Below are 16858 nucleotides of genomic sequence, written 5' to 3'. Positions count from 1 at the left end.
CAAGGACCCCCTGCCTCCTGATTTCCACTCAATGTATAGTCCTCTTGGGTGTGGTGAGCTGGATCTAGTCACTTGCATCTAATAGGAAGAATATGGCAAAAGTGATAGGATATCACATCTGAGATTAAGTTATAAAATAACTTGACTTCTGCCTTGCACATTCTCTGGCTCTTCCTGCTTACCTCTCTGATGAAGTCAGCTGCCATAGTGTGAGTTACTCCATGGAAAGGCCCGTGTGGTAAGCAACTAAGAGTGGCCTCTGGTCAATATTTTGCCCATGAGCAAGTGAACCCTGTCAACAACCATAGAAATGACCTTGGAAGTAGATCCTCTCCTAGTCAAGCCTTAGGATAACTGTAGCCCAGCTGACACCTTGACTGTGGCCTTGTGAGAGCCGCTGAGGTAGAGGGCTCAGCTAAGCTGGAGCTCATCTACTGGCTCTCAGATTGTGTGGTGGACACAATGTTGTTTGCAACCACTACATTCTGGAGTAATTTGTCACACGGCAATAGGTAGCCAATACACCACAGGGTCGTGTAGCCCAAAGGAGCAAGGGGTAAGGCTTGGCAGGTGGCCCAGATGGGGCCATGGTTTCTTCGAGCATCAGCAGCAAGATACAGATGCAACTCCAGCAATAACTCACAGTGGACTCTCGTTTTTATTTATTCATTTTGTAAAATACAAAAGTGTGACATGGTACAACAATCTCATCAAAAGAAAACAGAACACACAGAGGAGGGGCTGGATTTCTTCCCTGGCCCCTACTCTCTCAGAAAGGCACAAATATGTGAGGCTTGGGTTCAGGGGACTCCTGACCTGAAACCAATCTGCTGCTCAGAAGACCAGGCCCCTCTGTGAACAGGAAGAGGGATCCTTTCCTCACACCTGCACTTCGGAGTATGGGTTAAACAAATGGAGGCCACAGGAAAAGTATGTGATTCAGGCCAAGTCTGGGTCTGTTCTGGTTCCATGTTATCAGCACCCTGTGGAAGAGGACCAATCACTCCAACCAGAACATGGTGGCTGAATAATCCTGGAGACGGTGCATCTGGGACAGCACAGATGCCAGCACAGGATCATTGCCACCCCCATTCTTGCTCTGGAAGCCTCAGATTTAAAAGAATGGCTGGACTCAAGCTGGAGCATTCCAGATGCTCTTCAAAATGGGGACAACTGTGCCCTCCAAATCTTCCCCTTGCTAAGAGGGGCCAGCCTTGCAGTTAAGTGTGGGGTAGGTAGTTTGGAATAGAGCTGCACCTTCTCCTGCAGTGGGAAAAATTCTGCAAGTAATCTAACTTGCCTGAGCCACTAATGGCTGTCCTTTTTTCCCAGTTAACTAGGACTGAGTTTTCTCTGTAATTTTGGGAAAGGAAGCAGAGGGTTAGTTGGGAAACCATAAAGGCTCAGATGTGTTAGCCACCACCTAGAGCAGGATAGATGGGAAGTGCGAGAGTTTGAAATATTCACTTTTTCCCTCTGAAAAAAGACCTAACATTTGTAATGGTTTAACAAAATTATTATAATTTCTTTTAAATAACCCACAGACACCCATGACGCTTCCAAATTTACAGAACAAAAAAGCATTCAAGAACTTGGTAGAAAACGATTTGTAGCTGGTTTCTCCCAGGAGCTGGCCCTCAATGGCAGGCTCAGTTCACCTCCAGAACCTCCGTCTCCGGGAGGCCAAACTTGGTCTTGTGCTTGTCGAAGAGCTTCACCAGGGCCTCCATGTACATGGCGTGATACAGGTCTATGTCCTGCTGGGTTGGGTGCTCCAGCTTGGGGATGGTGATAGGCTCACCCACTGAAGAATGGGGCAGAGGCCTCTGGTTAGTCAGTCCCCTTGGTCCACCATCTCTGAGACTTTGCCATGATGTTGATGGCAGTGACCCTGCGCTACGTGCCAACCATGTGCCAGGAACTGTGCCAAATATGCTCTATCTCAGGTGGTCCCCCTGCTAGAGGAGGACCCAGGGCATGGAAAGGACCTGCCCCATGCCCTTTGGTCAATAAGCAGCAGGCAGGATCAACAGGGTTCCTTCACCTGTCACATGGGATCCTTCCTTGTAGGGCTTTGCTAGGGATTCTGATATCACATGGCATGCTTTGAAAAGTTTGGTGAGGGAGGAGGAGCACAACATTCATACATCCATGCACTGCTTTATTTTCTGCATCCCCACACCCAACTCATCCCAAAGCCCTGGCAAAGACATTTTGGAAATTTCTCCCCAGTTCATGTCCTTTCCTTCCATTGCCACAGCCATTCCCTCAGTCCCTAGCAGCTGCCACAGAGGCGTCTGCACCTGTCTTGGGGATTCATTCTTACCCTCCTAGCCCATTTGCTACCCAGCAGCCCCAAGAATCACTATAAAGTGCAGGTCTGAACCTCTCCTTCCCAAAACCCTCAAGCAGCTCTCCATTCTTAGGCGAAGAGCAGACTCATTCCCACTGCCCACAGGAGCCAACCCCTCTCCAGCCACACCTGCACATGGAAATGTCCCTGCTGCCTAAGAGCAATGGGGCCTGGCACAGGATTTGTGTGTAACAATAGCAGAGAGTGAGTCTGGGTCTGTGCCTAGGGTTCAGGAAATTAGTCTTTGTAAAAATACAAAGAAAATACCTGATGCTGATAACTCAAAGTATCTGTGTGAGCTTTGACCCTGAAAGTCCATGCCTGGCAGCGTTCACACTTCTGTGTGATCTCTGGCTCATGAACCACACACACACACACACACACACACACACACACACACACACACACAAACACACACACACTCAGAACAACAAAGCTGAAAAACAACCACAGCTGATTTTCACTATACTTCTCAGAGCCTTATGCTCCAGTCATGTTGATGTTTTTCTTTCTGTTCCTCAAAAATCTATACAATTTTGCTGTGGACAGTTCACTCAGGCTAATGTTTCTGACAAATCTCTCCTCCTCCTCTCTTTTGCTAGATAATTCCTATTCAGCTAGAGGTGTAAGAGTCGCCTCTGCCCTGGGTTCACTACAACCCTCCAGAGTGAGCGCCTTGCACATTCCCCTCACACCCCCTCATGATCTTTGCTTGATAGACTGGTCTTCCTGGTCTTCCCTGATAGACTCCTGAGTTCTGCAAACACAGACTGCCAAGTCTCGTTTTCTCACCTGGCACTGCTTGGCTCATAGTAATGGAACAAATTCCCTACCGCCCACTACCCACCCCCACTAGCCATTCCTTTGGCACCCAAACATATCCACATCCACATGGTTTAGGGCATGGACGTCAGAAATAGATAGCCTGGACGTGAATCCTCACTCTCCCGCAAACTAGCAGTGGGGCACCTTGAGGTAAGGGGCTGCAGGCTGGGGATGCTCACCCACGGTGGTGATGGGCTTGGAGTAGGGCACCAGCCCCCAAGTGTCAGAGGAGAAGAGGCCTCGGCCATGGAAGATGCATGGGGCAAAGCCAATGTACTTCTGGAACTTCTTCTGGACCCATCGGCCCCAGGAGCCTTCCTCAAAGATCACTTGCTTGTACACTTCATTCTCCCCGAAGGAGTAGGTGGGAACCAGGTCAGCTCTGAAAGAGAGAAGCCATGGTCTGCCAATCCTAATTGCAGGCCTTTTGCTCTCCTAGCAACATGACATGTTTTGGCCTGAGGGTGCACCGTCCTGCACCGGAGCCTGGCCTCTCAGCCCATCTGCGAGGGCCCAGGATGCACAGGCTGCATTTCTGCTCCACTCAGACACTCAGGCTACACTTGAGCAAACTTGGTCTGGCTCTGACCTCCAACCTCTCCTTGCCTACAGGAGGGCAGACTCTCATCCATGCCTTTCTGGGGTCTGGGCCTTGTGTCCAGGAACCAAGGAGCCAAATAGCTTTGGAGGGCTGTGCATGCATGTGCACGCTGGTGTGTGTGTGTGTGTGTATGTGTGTGTAGGGAGCACTTACCCATGGCGTAGGGCCAGTTTTACAAAGCCCTTGCGATTGCGCAGGGTGACTGCGTTCTTGCCAGGCATGGAGCTCAGGGACTCGGCTGCACCCCCCACTACGATGATGATGGCATTTCCACTCCCATTCTTTGAAAGCAAGTAGTCTATGGTGTCCCTGTTCACAGGGCAGATGCCTGGCAGGGAGAAGGACACAGAGTCAGGGCTGTTCACAAATGCACCCCCTCCCCCCTGCATAAGGCCAAACATAAACAGAAAGAGCCCTGGACTTGGGCTCCAGACCTAACCCAGCCACTAGAAGTTATATAGTCCTGCATCAGCTATTTCTTTTTCTGAGCCTTGGCTTATTTATCTGTAAAATGGGAATAACGATATGAGGTTGTTTAGGGAACTCGTTCATTTGGCAAACATTCCTTGAGGTCCTAACTCTACCAGGCTGTTGCTAGGTGCTGGGGATCCCAGCGGATCAGGGTGGCAGGGGTCACAGGCGGGAGGATAAGGACAGAGCCATGAATGGTGATTAGGTCATGCAAAGGGCAGCCCAGGGGCCAGGGCAGCCCAGAAAAGGGGTCAGAGGTGGCTTCCTAGGGAAGATACTATCCAAACTGAATCCTGAAGACCATATGGACAGCTCTCCTGCTCAGACCTGATCCACCATGCCTGTGGCACACTGTCTGCCAGCACAGGACCAGCCCGCTGGGGCACGGTGTGTTGGCCTCCGGGCCTTTCTGTCACCTTGCTCAGTGGAGAGGCTCAGGCCTGCACAACGGGGCCCAGCAGGGGCAGGCAGGGGTGGATTCTCACCTCCAGACATCAGGTACTCCCTCAGCACCGGCATCCGGAAGTTGCCGGCCAACGTGGCCAGGTAGGGTCGTATGCCAGGGAACTTCTTGCTCACTTCTGTGGCTTCTGTGCTGAAGTTACAGAAGGCACCCAGGCCCATGATGCCATGGGGGTGGTATCCAAAGATGTAGTTCCTGGTGGTCAGCAGGTTGTGTGTCTTCACCAGCTGCAGGGCAAAACTCAGTCAGAGGAAACTGCTGGGAGAGGAGTCCTGGGACACGCCCCGCAGATGCTGGACCCTGAGTGACTTTGGACCCGAAGGACCCGAGCGACACTGCACCTGACCCAGGACTCTCGCAATTGCCACTTAGACTGAGAGTCCCCGGGGAATGGAGTGGGAAACTTTCTCTCTCATTCCCATACTTCTCCAGCCAAACACACCAGGTCCTCTGATCTGCACCCTGACAGCCTCCTGCCTGCCCTCCTCCTGGGCCCATTCTCCTCAACCAACCCCGGCCACTCTCAGATGAAGAGGGATGTCCAGGTTTTGTCAAGGTAAAGTCCATGTCCCTTAGTTTGGCCAGAGAAGGGACAGTGCAGCTGGCTTAGATGGAAACTTCCTTGCATGCGGCCAGGCTTGGTTCATGCTCTGCTGTGGGGAGGACGGGGTAAGCAACAGCCCTGTGCCAGCCCTACAGGGGCAGGGGACCAGCTGTATGGCCAGCTATCAACAAAGATGTCCTGGGATGCTCTAAAGAATGATTGGCTTCCTCAGGGGGCTGCTCCCTGCACAGAACATGGTGGAGGTGGAGGGTTCCGAGAGGGATGGAGAGCAAGACTATTTTGTTCAGAAACATCATTTCTTTTCTGATTAGAAAAATAACAAATAATCATGGAGTGTTTTAAAAATACAGGAAAGTGAAAAGGTGATGCAAAGCACTTGTCCTGTCTTCATTCTGATAAACCCCTCTGACGTGTTGAGTTCTTTTGCTACTCAAATATACACATGCTCTTTTTTTAAAACCACAAAATTGGGACGCCTGGGTGGCTCAGTGGTTGAGTGTCTGCCTTTGGCTCAGGACGTGATCCCATGATCCGGGGTCGAGTTCTGCATCGGGCTCCTTGTGGGGAGCCTGCTTCTCCCTCTGCTTGTGTCTCTACCTCTCTCTGTGTGTCTCTCATGAATAATTAAATAAATCTTTAAAAAATAAAAACCACAAAATTAAGGGCATGTGGTTGATATCATTTTTACATAATTTTCTCTTTTTTAAAGATTTTATTATTTATTTATTTGACAGAGAGAGAGCGCACAAGCAGAAGGAGCTGCAGAGGAAGAGGGAGAAACAGGCTCCCCACTGAGCAGGGAGCCCAATGTGGGGCTCGATCCTAGGACCCTGGGATCATGACCTGAGCCAAAGGCAGATGTCAACCAACTCAGCCACCCAGGTGTCTCTCATTTTTAACATCATTTTCTACCAAGCCTATCATAACTATTTTTCCTATCACAATCCCTCAGTCACGTGTCTCTTGTGGCTACATTATTCTGTCATGTAGCCATGCAGTGTGTAATAAAATCATAATCAAATTCTGATTGATAGATCTTTAAAAACCTTCCAAAATTTCCCTCAGAAATAATGCTTCCCTAAGCACCTTCTTTTTGTCCACATATCTGATTATTTGACAAACTTCTAAAGGGAACAATTCCTGGGTCCAAGGGTATGAACATTTTTGGTCTTGTGGGCTGTCCTGCCTCTAGAAGGGTGGCCCTGATATCACCCCCACTGCTGTGCTTAAAAGTACCCTGCACTGGTGCCAGCTGAAGGCAGAGCCATGGACCCTTGGCAGAATGTCAACAGCCTGTATTTTCCATGATTCTAGATTCGGGAACCCCTGGCTGGGGAAAGGACCTGGTGCTCAATTTGGGGTGCAGGGGTGCTGGTGGCTGACCCTGGGAAACTGAAATCTGAATCTTCAGGTGACAGAGACCCAAGGGCGATGGAGCAGATGGTGGCTGGCACCATTCCCAGCTCTGTAACTGTTGGGATGTGTGTGAGCCAGACCCCCTGAGTTTCACCCCCCATTGCTTGGGCCTTTGGTACTCTTTCTCCCACTTTGCCTTTGGCAAGCACATTAAAGCAGCTCAAAAACCCAACCAGCACTTTGCTGCCTGATACATAAACGAAAAACAGCAGCAGCCTAGTGATGCCTGGGTGGCTCAGTGGTTGAGCATCTGCCTTTGGCTCAGGTCATGATCCTGGGGTCCAGGGATCGAGTCCCACATAGGGCTCCCTGGGGAAGCCTGCTTCTCCCTCTGTCTGTGTGTCTGCCTCTCTCTATCTCTCATGAGCAAATAAATACAATCTTAAAGAAAAAAAAAAAAAACACAGCAGCAGCCTAAGTCATGACTATTGGGTAGGGGGCAGTGAGGGAGTCTAAAAGGGAGCCCGCAGTTTTACAGGAGCTTTGCCAGGAGACTGTTTTGAGATTTCAACTCCTGAAGAGGTGTACCCACAACAGTAGCTTGCAGTAAAGCTAGAACCTGGAGCTGATTTCCACACGGTAGGAATGTGTCAAGGTAAGAGCTAAGGCAGCCAGCACCACACTGGTAATCTCTGGAACCGCAGGCTGGGTCTGGAAGTCCAAAGCATAGAATGTGCTGGAAGAGCCCTGATCTAGGCTGGTCCTTTGATGGCAAGGTGGAGATTGAGACCTAGAGAAAGGAGTTGCCACTTCTCAGAGGTCACAGCAAATCCTCCTCCACCTCTAGACTGGGCCACCCAGTGTGCTTTTCTCTGAGCCACTGGCATGAAGATGTGTCATCTGGTGGAAGCTCGGCTGGCTCTTTTTCTCTTCTTTTCTCTTTAATTATTTTTTTTAGAGAGAAAGTGCATGCAAGCTGGGTGGGGAGGGGCAGAGAGAGGGAGAGAGAGAGAATCTCAGGCAGGCTCCAAGATGAGTGTGGAACCGTATGTGGGGCTTGATCTCCCAACTCTGAGATCAGATCTGAGCCAAAATCAAGAGTCAGATGCTCAACCAACTGAGCCACCCAGGTGCTCCCTAGCTGGCTCTTTAAAACACCTCCCCCTCACCTTCACATCTCTGTTTGGTGGGGCGTTTGCTAAGTGAGCTGCCTTGGGACACACTGCAAGTTAATGGCCCTTGGAGCAGTCCCCAGAAGAATGCAGGCTGATACAGCTTTGATCTGTCTTCAAGCCAGCCCTCGGGGCTGGACAGAGCATCCATTCTGGAGGGAGAAGGAAGGCACAGCTGATGAAGGCTCTGTTGACATGCTTGCTCTCATGGCAAAGTCTCAGGCCAAGGGACTGCCCAGGCCAGGCTCACTGGCTAACATAAGCCTGGGACACATTCCTGGCAAGTCATTCCTCCCACTCTGCCTCCCAGGGCAGGAAGGGTGCTCAGATGGGCTTGTCCTATCTTGGCACCAAACAGAGGAAGAAATTCAAAATCAGAGAGGAGCAGACTTGCCTGAGCTCACCCAGCATGGCACAGTAACGGAGGAACATGGGAGGAAAACATGGGCCCTGAAGTAGACAGCTTTGGTTCTTATACCAGCCCTGCTACCAACTTGCTTTGGGATCTCGGGACAGTCCCTCTTCTCTGGGCCTTAGTAGGACCATCTGGGAAATGAAGCAGATGGACAGATAGGTATTCTAAGCTCAGAGAATCTTTCCTGATCTCCTCTTCAAAGATCCTGCCTATAACTCAGGGATAGGGGACCTAGATACTAGCATTCCTCTCTCAGGTACCTGGTGGTATCTGAAATCACATGACTGCTGCTATTACATGAGCCCTCCTGTGCTAGAAGGAATGTTCTTGGGGCTCACTGAGCTGCTCTGGTGGCAAAGAGCTATCCAAAGGAAGCGGGGGAAGTGTGAGCGGGTGGTTACAGCTAGAGAGCCTTACATAATCACTGACAAGAGGCCAGGAAAATGGGGAGGGCCAGAAGGGCCACACAGAATACCACAGAGCGTCAGCTCTGACATCAGATCACCAAGACCAAACCCTCCCTGCACAAAAGAGCAGCCTGAGGATCAGGGGCTTGGCCAAGATGACCAATGAGAAAGAGCAGAGCCCAGGCCAAGGCTCCATGCCCTGGCATGCCTCAGGCCCAGGTTGGCTTTGGTCCTGGTGCCTGGGGCCCTCTCAGGGCCAGCTTCACAGGTGCCCTCTGGCTCCAACTCTGACTTCTTGGAACAGAGGTGTGAAAAGGGACACAGAATTTTGCTTGGTTCTTTTGGGAATGTGGAGATCAGAAGAGAAGGGCACCTGCTTATCCCAGCTCTGGTCAATGGTCACTGGGTATCCTGTTGGGTGAAGGGGGCTACTGGACTCAAGGAATCTTCCAGAGGGACAGGCTGCTCTGATCACTGCAGCCTACTCCCTGATGAAAGGGTGTCCCAACAGAGAGAAGAGGCTATAATCCCTGGCATCCACCCATAATTTACCACTTTTTATCATATGAACTGCTCCATTTTAAAAGTAAGGCTAATGAGGCTCAGCGAGATTGAGAAAATGTGCCTGTGGCCCCTTGGACAGAAAGTTACAAAGTCTAGCAGAATCTGCTAGGATGGTGAGCCCACCTAAGGGGTACCAGGGCCGACTCTGCTGTATTCCTGTGCCAAGCCCAGACCTGGACAGGGAACAATAGCTGCTGGTCAGTGAATAAAGTGACAGAGCAGGAGCTCAAACCAGGTCTCTAAGCACAACCCAGGAAGTGGGGCTCAATCCAATGGGGAAATCTGGCATTGAATCTCTCCCAGGGAAACAGGCAGTAGGAATTCAGTGGGAAAGAGCCTAGGGCTTGGCTTCTAGTACTAATGCCATCATGGACTCGTCATGCAGCCTAAACCAGACTGTGCCCATTTTCAGGACTCAGTCTCCTCACTTCTAGAATGAGGGGGTTAAGTCTGATGATGCAGCATTGTTCCAGCAACAACAGCCTTGAATTCCTTGCAGCCAGAGAGTTGGGGTCAAGGAAAGGCAGGAGCAGGAACACTGACCCCAAGGATCCTGGGAAAACTGGCTCAGGCTGTGGCAGGCAGAAGGAGCTCCCTCCCAATACTGAGTGCAGCGGAGGAATGTAGGGTTACCCAGCCACCTCCTCTGGGAAGCATGCCAGGATGTCTCAGTCACTGAGTCACAGCAGCAAACATACACCACCCTACACCATGCACACATTCATTCTCACACATGCTGCCTCCGCTCTTCAGACCCCACTGCCTTCTGCTGGATTACCCTAAGCAGCTAGGGTGTGCCAGTGTTGGGGTGCTCAGTGAGCTGGGCAGACAGGTGTTTCTCCTGCAGGGAAAAACCTCCAGGATTCTGCCACAATCCCCCAGCAATGCCCACATGCACCAGGGCCCAGATGCCTCCGCCTTGCTAGCCTGGCTTGTAGACCACCGGCTGGGGGCCAGGTAAAGATGAGAAAAGGTCCAGACCTAGTCATCATTTATCCTGTCAGGACCTTGAGGCTGGTCCCAAGAAGATAGGTGCTTAGAAGACCAGCATGGGGATCCCAGAGCAGCCAATGGTGCAGCAAGAAGTAAATGCAGAGACCAACCTAGTCTAAACTTGCTTCATATGGGGGGAGGGACGGTGCCTCACTCAGGGTCATACTGGGCTCTTCCAGCCTCCAGCCTCCAAACCCGAGAGAAGCCCAGTTCTCCATGCCATCTCCTATAGTTCTGCTGCACAGGGAGGCAGCACGCTGTGGTGGGGAGAGTGCAGGGTTCTGAAGCAGACAGCAAGTGGAATTTCAGCTCAAACTGCTACCAGCTTCATTCAGCTTTACTACACGCTGACCTGCAGGTTTTATTTCTGTGAAAAAGGGATAAAACAAATTCCCACCTCACAGGGTACTGTGAAGGTTAAAGGGGACTCGTTGAGGAAAGGTGCTGGTTTCTAGAAAGCTCCCAATATATGGAGATCCTCCTTCTCCACTCTACCTCCTCAATACCCGCCCCCCCCGGCACCCCAGGCTTCTTCTCAAACTCAGGCGCCTAAGTGTTCATCTGTTTCCATGCCTCTTTAGTGCTGCTCATCTTTAAGATGGAGTTCTAGGAGTGCATCCTCCAGAAGCCTTCCCTGAGCTTCAGAACCAGGGTCTCACTCTTCTTTTACAGAACATCTAGTTTCCTGGGCCCTAATTCCCAGCATGAGCCCAGCAAGCCCCCTGCAACTGGCTGAGAAAAGTGGCATTTTATCAGAGCTTCAGAAGGAAAAGAAAGCCTCTCTCACCTACTGCTTTCAATTGTATCCGTGGTTCAGATCAGATGGACTTGAAACTACCTCAGTATTGCTCTTGATAAACCACTTCCATTTTAAGTTAGGCTTTTAATATTCACTGAAAGGCAGACAAGCAACGGCCGTAATATCTGCTATTATATGTGCCCTTTATATCACTAATGATCTCAGTGTCTGAAACATCTTTTAGATCCAAATGCTAGTACAAGTCTTGTTTCCCTAAGAAACTAGTATGCTTCTTCCTTTCCCTGAATAAAAACCAACAACTATCACGTTTCCCTTTTTGCCTTGGCTGCCGGGAAGCTAAGAGTTGACCACAAAGCTCAACTGCTGCAACTTTGTTGACCCTGATGGCTGAACTATACTAGAAGCCTTTCCCCTCAAGTCTCGATTTTTGTTTTTAGCTGGTATGACATTGTATGTATCCTAAATTGCCTCAAATACTGCATAAAGTGAGATAGAATATGAACAGATTTCAGAGTGGAAGGGGGTCACTCGGCCCATGTGGTAACCGCAGATGCGTGAGTTAAAGCTTGAGCTCAGATTTCCCTGTCCATTCCCACCCTCCCAAGAGAACACCCGCACGGCTTTACCTGGATGGGAAAGTAGTCTCGAAAGTAGCGCCACACAGCCCAGTTTCGCACCCACTGTGACCTCCTGCCACCTTCCAGGGAACAAAATACAGTGTCGGGAAGGAGCGGGAGTGGGGGGTGGGTGACATTTGGGCAAGGCAGAGAAGACAGAGCCAGCGTGAACCCTGAGTTAGGGGCCTGTCACGGTGTGGACCATTGTCTCCCCCCTCCCCCCTCCCAGTCCTTCCACCTTCTATCCCTCAAGTTATGCGAAGCCTTAATTGGGTGTGAGCTCTGAGCACCAGGATGGTGCCCTCAAAGGGGCTTTCAACACCCCCACCCACCCCACCCCCTGGCCTAGCTCCACAATTCTCACCTAGCAGGTGCTAAGTAAAAAGGGCAGCGCCCACTTTGAGGAACCTCAGCTAGCACAGGAGGAAGTGTCCCAAGGGCGGGGGGGGGGGGGGTGGACTGAGGAGCTTATGCTCCTACCTTTCTTGGGCGTGTTCCAGTCAAACGCCAGCCAGGTGAAGTAGAGCACTGCGATGAGCCAACAGTCGGTGCAGAACGTGTACATGAGGATGGCGCTGCAGGCCACTCCTGGGGGGAAAGCAGATGGCCATGGGTCATGCCCCACCCTCCCTGGGTGGGCCTCAGTCTCCCCTCTGGGCACAGACTCATCAAGTGACATGGCTTTGGCACAGCTAGGGCCATGGGCAGAGGCAGCCTACAGCCACAGCCTGGGGAGAATGAGGCTCCCGGGGATGGTAACCTCATCTCCTAGATTCTCACAGATGTTCCTGGTGGCGAGCAGCTCATGGGCTCCATGTGGTCTGGGCAGAACACTGGGAAAGCCATCCTTCCAGCTGTTCTTTCTGGCCCCTCCTTGCAAGTTCTCCCCACCCCAGTGCTCACCACAGTTACTGTGGACACAGGGACGGACCACCAACCGAGTGCCTCTACATCTCAGGACTTGGGCTGAGCCACTGTCTCAACTGTGTGTGGGGGGAGACTTTATCCCATTTTGGAGATAAGAACACTAAGGCTCCAGAAGAGGTAATGTGCCCAAGGTCACTCAGCAGGACAGTGGGAAAGTCAGGATTCAAACTCAAGTTGGGCCAGTAAATCCATAATCTGCACTAGGCTTTAGAAGTCCACCAAAAATTAGAAGGCCCAGATTGCCACCAGAGGGACCTGACAGAGGTGGATCCCTGCCCCAGGGGGAGGGCCAGCCCTTTCTAACATAACAGAGCAGTAGGCCAGAGGCCAGAGCCCAATAGGTCCCCTTGCAAAAACACAGCGGGGCCCTCAGAAGATGCTCTGGGGCCAGCTGCCACACGGTCACTCCTTTCTGGGTCTTCCGACTCAACGTTGAATAACGTGGCTCAGAAAGGAAGGAAAATCTGTACTAGAGCTGGCTTACCTAGCCCTCACAGGGCTGGCCTGATGAGGCCATCTGGTTGGCCCCTGGAAGCCCTCATCAGGGCCTCTATCCTCCCATTTTTACCCAGCCTTCAAGGTCTAGCCCAGACTAGATCTCTCCAAGAACCATTCTCCAGTCTCACACTACCTTCCCATATGGATCTCTCACCTCTGAATTCTCTGCACTAGGGGAGGGGGGGATATCTTCTTTGCCCCTTGGCACTCAGCACAGGGCTGGGGGCAGCAGGTGCTCACCCTTGGTAGAAGCATGGTTTCCATCCAGCACCCTCCCCACCACTCAGGGAGGGAAGTCAACCCTGGTCACTTTATGTTCACTGCCGCTCTCAAGATAGCTGTACTGTTTTTAGCTGCCTTGGATGAGGTTAGCTCAGGAGTAGAAGAGGACTGCATTGTGGACAACGAGGGACCACCATTTTCCTGTTCCTAGGCTCATAGAGAGTCCATCTGGCCCTCCCCCCTCCCTTGGGAAACCAGCGGAAGCTCAGCACAGCAGGAGGAAGAAAGAGCATGGGATCCAGAGCCACACAGCCCTAGAGTACCCATGGCCAGCAGAGTGACCAGGCATCCAGCTTTCCCGGACCAGCTCAGGAGTGTCATGTCACAGATAGGGAAGATAAGACCCTAGGGAAGCATTCACAGCCTACAAAGTCATTCACACTGTTGAGCAGTTTGCATTTGGTCCCCTTTCTCAGGCCTGGGAAAAGGGCCTTCCCAGCCCCCTAGACTCCACAGGTATCCAAGCTCCTTCAGAGGCCAGGTGGATTCTCCAGGTAGACATGGGCAGGGCCCTGAGGTTCAGGCTAGAGTCTGAGCAGCCTGAAAATCTAGCTGCCATCAAACCTCCAATTGTCCTAAGGGGTATAGGGACCAGCAGGGGCTGAGCCGCAGGCCCCCCACCCCAGCCTCAAAGTCTGAGCTCTCTGGGAAGATGGGAACCCCTACCTACCATCCACACACTGGTGCTAAGGCAGCCTGTTTGGAGGAAAGGAGAACTAGCTGTGAGTTCAGGGACCATATTCCAGTTCTGGACTTTCTCAGCCCAGGTGACCTGCTCCTCCTAACCCTCATGTGCCCACAGCCCCTCTCTCCTAGCACGCACAGGACTCCCTCCTGTACACAGCCCTCCAGCCCCTGAGCTCCCTGGGAGCTGGAATGCCGATTCACCTCGCCAGCTCCAGAAACCAACCAGGAAACCAACCCCGTTTATTGAGCAAAAAATGAGCTGAACCTGCCAAATGGCCTTTCTCAGAGCCTGTTCCTAGTTCTCTGTACGAGGGGCTCCCTGCTTCATCCTCGTAGGCCACAGGGTGGCAGCTGGCAGCCCCATCACAGGGTCCTGGAGGTGTAAACAACTACTGAAAGAACCTACTGGCTCCATGCACGGAAGGCCCAGGACCAATATCATAGTCACCTCTGCCCCATGTCTTGGTGAAGCTGGTGATCCAAAAGTCTGGTCACAGAGGCCTGTGAGCAGGGTGGCCTGTGACAGCTCAGCGACAGGGAGAAAGCAGGGCCTTCGAAGAGAGTGGGCTTGGATTAGCCCTGACACTCACTGGCTGTGGCCCCTCCCTGAGCCTCAACGTCCTCACAGGGTGCTGGGAAAATTAAACAACATGATGTGAAAGAGAAGAGAACACACAGCCAAGTGTTCCATCTGGAGATCCATGGACTGGATGGGGAACAAGATGATACCTTAATTTTCACCCATCTATTAGGAAAATTTAGTATTTCCTTCATTTATGCATATAAAGGACCACAGCAATATTAGCAGTACAGGTTGACTGACCCCAATAGAAAACAAAAGTGAAAAAAAAAAAAAGAAAAGTGTTTTCATATCACATTTATAGCAGTAGCAGAGATCTTTAAAAAATCACTTGCTCTCATAAACGATTAAGAATAATAGCAACCATTACATCTGCCACTAGATCTTTTAATTTAATGTAATAATAAAGAAGCACATGTATTACTGTATGCCTAATATTTCTTAATTGTGTACATATTTACACTTCAATATCACTAGTTTTCTTTGGAACCCAATGTACTTTGTATTACACATTTAAAAACATTAAGGAAGGTTTATTGCCTTTATCAGAATGTCAGAGAGATCCACTGCACAAAAATGATAGTCAGTCTGTTCAGATGTAGGCCAGTGGGGCCACAGCTGCCTTGCAACACCAGATGAGCCTCCGCTGGCCGATCTGGGTGGGAGCAGGAAGGAGTGGCTGGGGCTGCTCTGGGCAATAATTAGCAGCCGCTCAGCAGACCTGCCCATCCGAGCAGGCTTGACTCCCACCTACACAAGGGCGTTGGGAAGATGCTGGGCCAGTTTCTGGGCTATGGTGGACTTGATCAATTGCTAACCTACAGCTTGAGGCCAGGCCCTGTTGCATACTGCATGGGTCTGACCCACTGAGACAGGGCTAACGGTGGCTGCTGGGTGCAAATGGGGACTTAGGGAGCTGGTGCTGCAGACTGCACAGACATCTGGGAGGCTGTAGTCCATGGGGTCTTGTCCTGGTCCCACTCCTTCCTCATTCTGGACAAGTGTCTGCCCTCCTGGGCTCTCTGTTCTAGGATCCTAATAAGCAGCCCAAAGTAGGCCAAGGTGGAGGTTTGAGCCCTAAGGGAGTCAGTTTAATTTACTCTGTTCCCCAGACCTGTGTTTATCCTATTGGAGGCCATATGTTTCTATAAGAATCTGAGGATGGTAATTGCCCTTAACCCCAGAAAAAGGTACATATATTCTCACATACAATTTTTCACCTAATTTTGGGGGGTTGTGGCCCTCTCCCTAAAATCTACACTTGGGCCAAAGCTGAAAACTGGTTCAGACCAGGCCCACTAATTCGGAGCTCTCCAGTAAGGTGGGCTCCCCGGCAGGGACTCTGGGCTTCCACCCAAATCCCAACTATGCCACTTGATGAGCTTCACAGTCTCAGAGAGTCACTGCATAGTCTCAGAGAGTCACTGAAGCTCTGTAAATTTCTACTTCCTCGTCCATGAAGTAGAAAGACACATTGAGGGGGCTTGACAAACAGCACCCTGCCCCATCCCTCTGCTGTGCAAAGGGAGGGAGGGGCAGCATGGAACAGCGGTGGAAATGTGGTCTCAGAGGTCTCCATGCCTTGGCACTGATATGGAACTCCTGATGATCCCCATCAGCCCGGATAATCCTCAAGAGAGTGCTGTGCCCAGAAGGACTCTCCCACAGACAAGGGAATGTGCTCTGTGATGCTCTGCTCTGACACGCCAGGAGGCCTCTCATTATGCCAAGAACACAGGGGTGGGTAGAAGAAGTAAGGCTGCTGGGAGAGCAGGGGTTGGCCCATACGTGGGCTCTTTCCTCCTCCCAGACAATCCACCATGGCCTGACCCTGGGCTGGGTAGCAAGTCAGGGAGGGAGATGGGAACTAAGCTGAACCTGCGGGTGTAGCCACAGCCACTGGTGGAGGAGGGGTTGAGAGAAAAGGAGGAGGCTTTTAATGGGCCCAGGGGAGCAGGTAGGGACCTCATCCAGCAGAGGGTGCTGACAGCTGGGAGCAGGGTTTAAGGGCATGTCCCAACAGCAGCTGCCATATAAATGGGGGCCCACCGTGACCAGGCCCTGTGCTGCATGTTCTCATTCCTTACCTTCAAGTCCCACAAAGGCCCTGTGAAGAAGGCAGCACTTTTGCTGCATTTCATTTGAAATGAGGAAATTAACTTTTAAGGAGCTCCAGGTCTCAGAGCTTGTTTGAGCTTGGGTCAGCACTCAAACTGGTACCAACCATACCACACTAAGGCAAAGCAACACATCTGCTGGAAAATGCTTGTGGGTAAGGCAGGGTAGCATGTAGGAAAAGCAGAGGCTTTGAGGGTCCTAGAG

At 51.3% G+C, this 16858-nt stretch overlaps 1 protein-coding gene across 1 annotated transcript in view; it reads right to left on the bottom strand.

The window, feature by feature from the left end:
* Positions 1 to 639: 639 nt before the first annotated feature.
* DGAT2 (diacylglycerol O-acyltransferase 2) overlaps positions 640 to 16858 on the bottom strand; it is a 31855-nt gene continuing 15636 nt past the window's right edge. The window contains exons 3-8 of the mRNA XM_055320399.1: positions 12043 to 12150; positions 11572 to 11642; positions 4736 to 4940; positions 3933 to 4107; positions 3358 to 3560; positions 640 to 1804 (exon numbers count right to left, since the gene is read on the bottom strand). Of these exons, the coding sequence (XP_055176374.1) occupies positions 1650 to 1804; positions 3358 to 3560; positions 3933 to 4107; positions 4736 to 4940; positions 11572 to 11642; positions 12043 to 12150 (917 nt within the window). The 3' untranslated portion in view covers positions 640 to 1649. The remainder of the gene's footprint in view (positions 1805 to 3357; positions 3561 to 3932; positions 4108 to 4735; positions 4941 to 11571; positions 11643 to 12042; positions 12151 to 16858) is intronic.

Source organism: Nyctereutes procyonoides, unplaced genomic scaffold, assembly GCF_905146905.1.
Source record: "Nyctereutes procyonoides isolate TBG_1078 unplaced genomic scaffold, NYPRO_anot_genome, whole genome shotgun sequence".
Lineage (NCBI taxonomy): Eukaryota > Metazoa > Chordata > Mammalia > Carnivora > Canidae > Nyctereutes > Nyctereutes procyonoides.
Note: the sequence above shows the minus strand (reverse complement) of the source record. Positions and strands in the feature narration are given on the sequence as shown.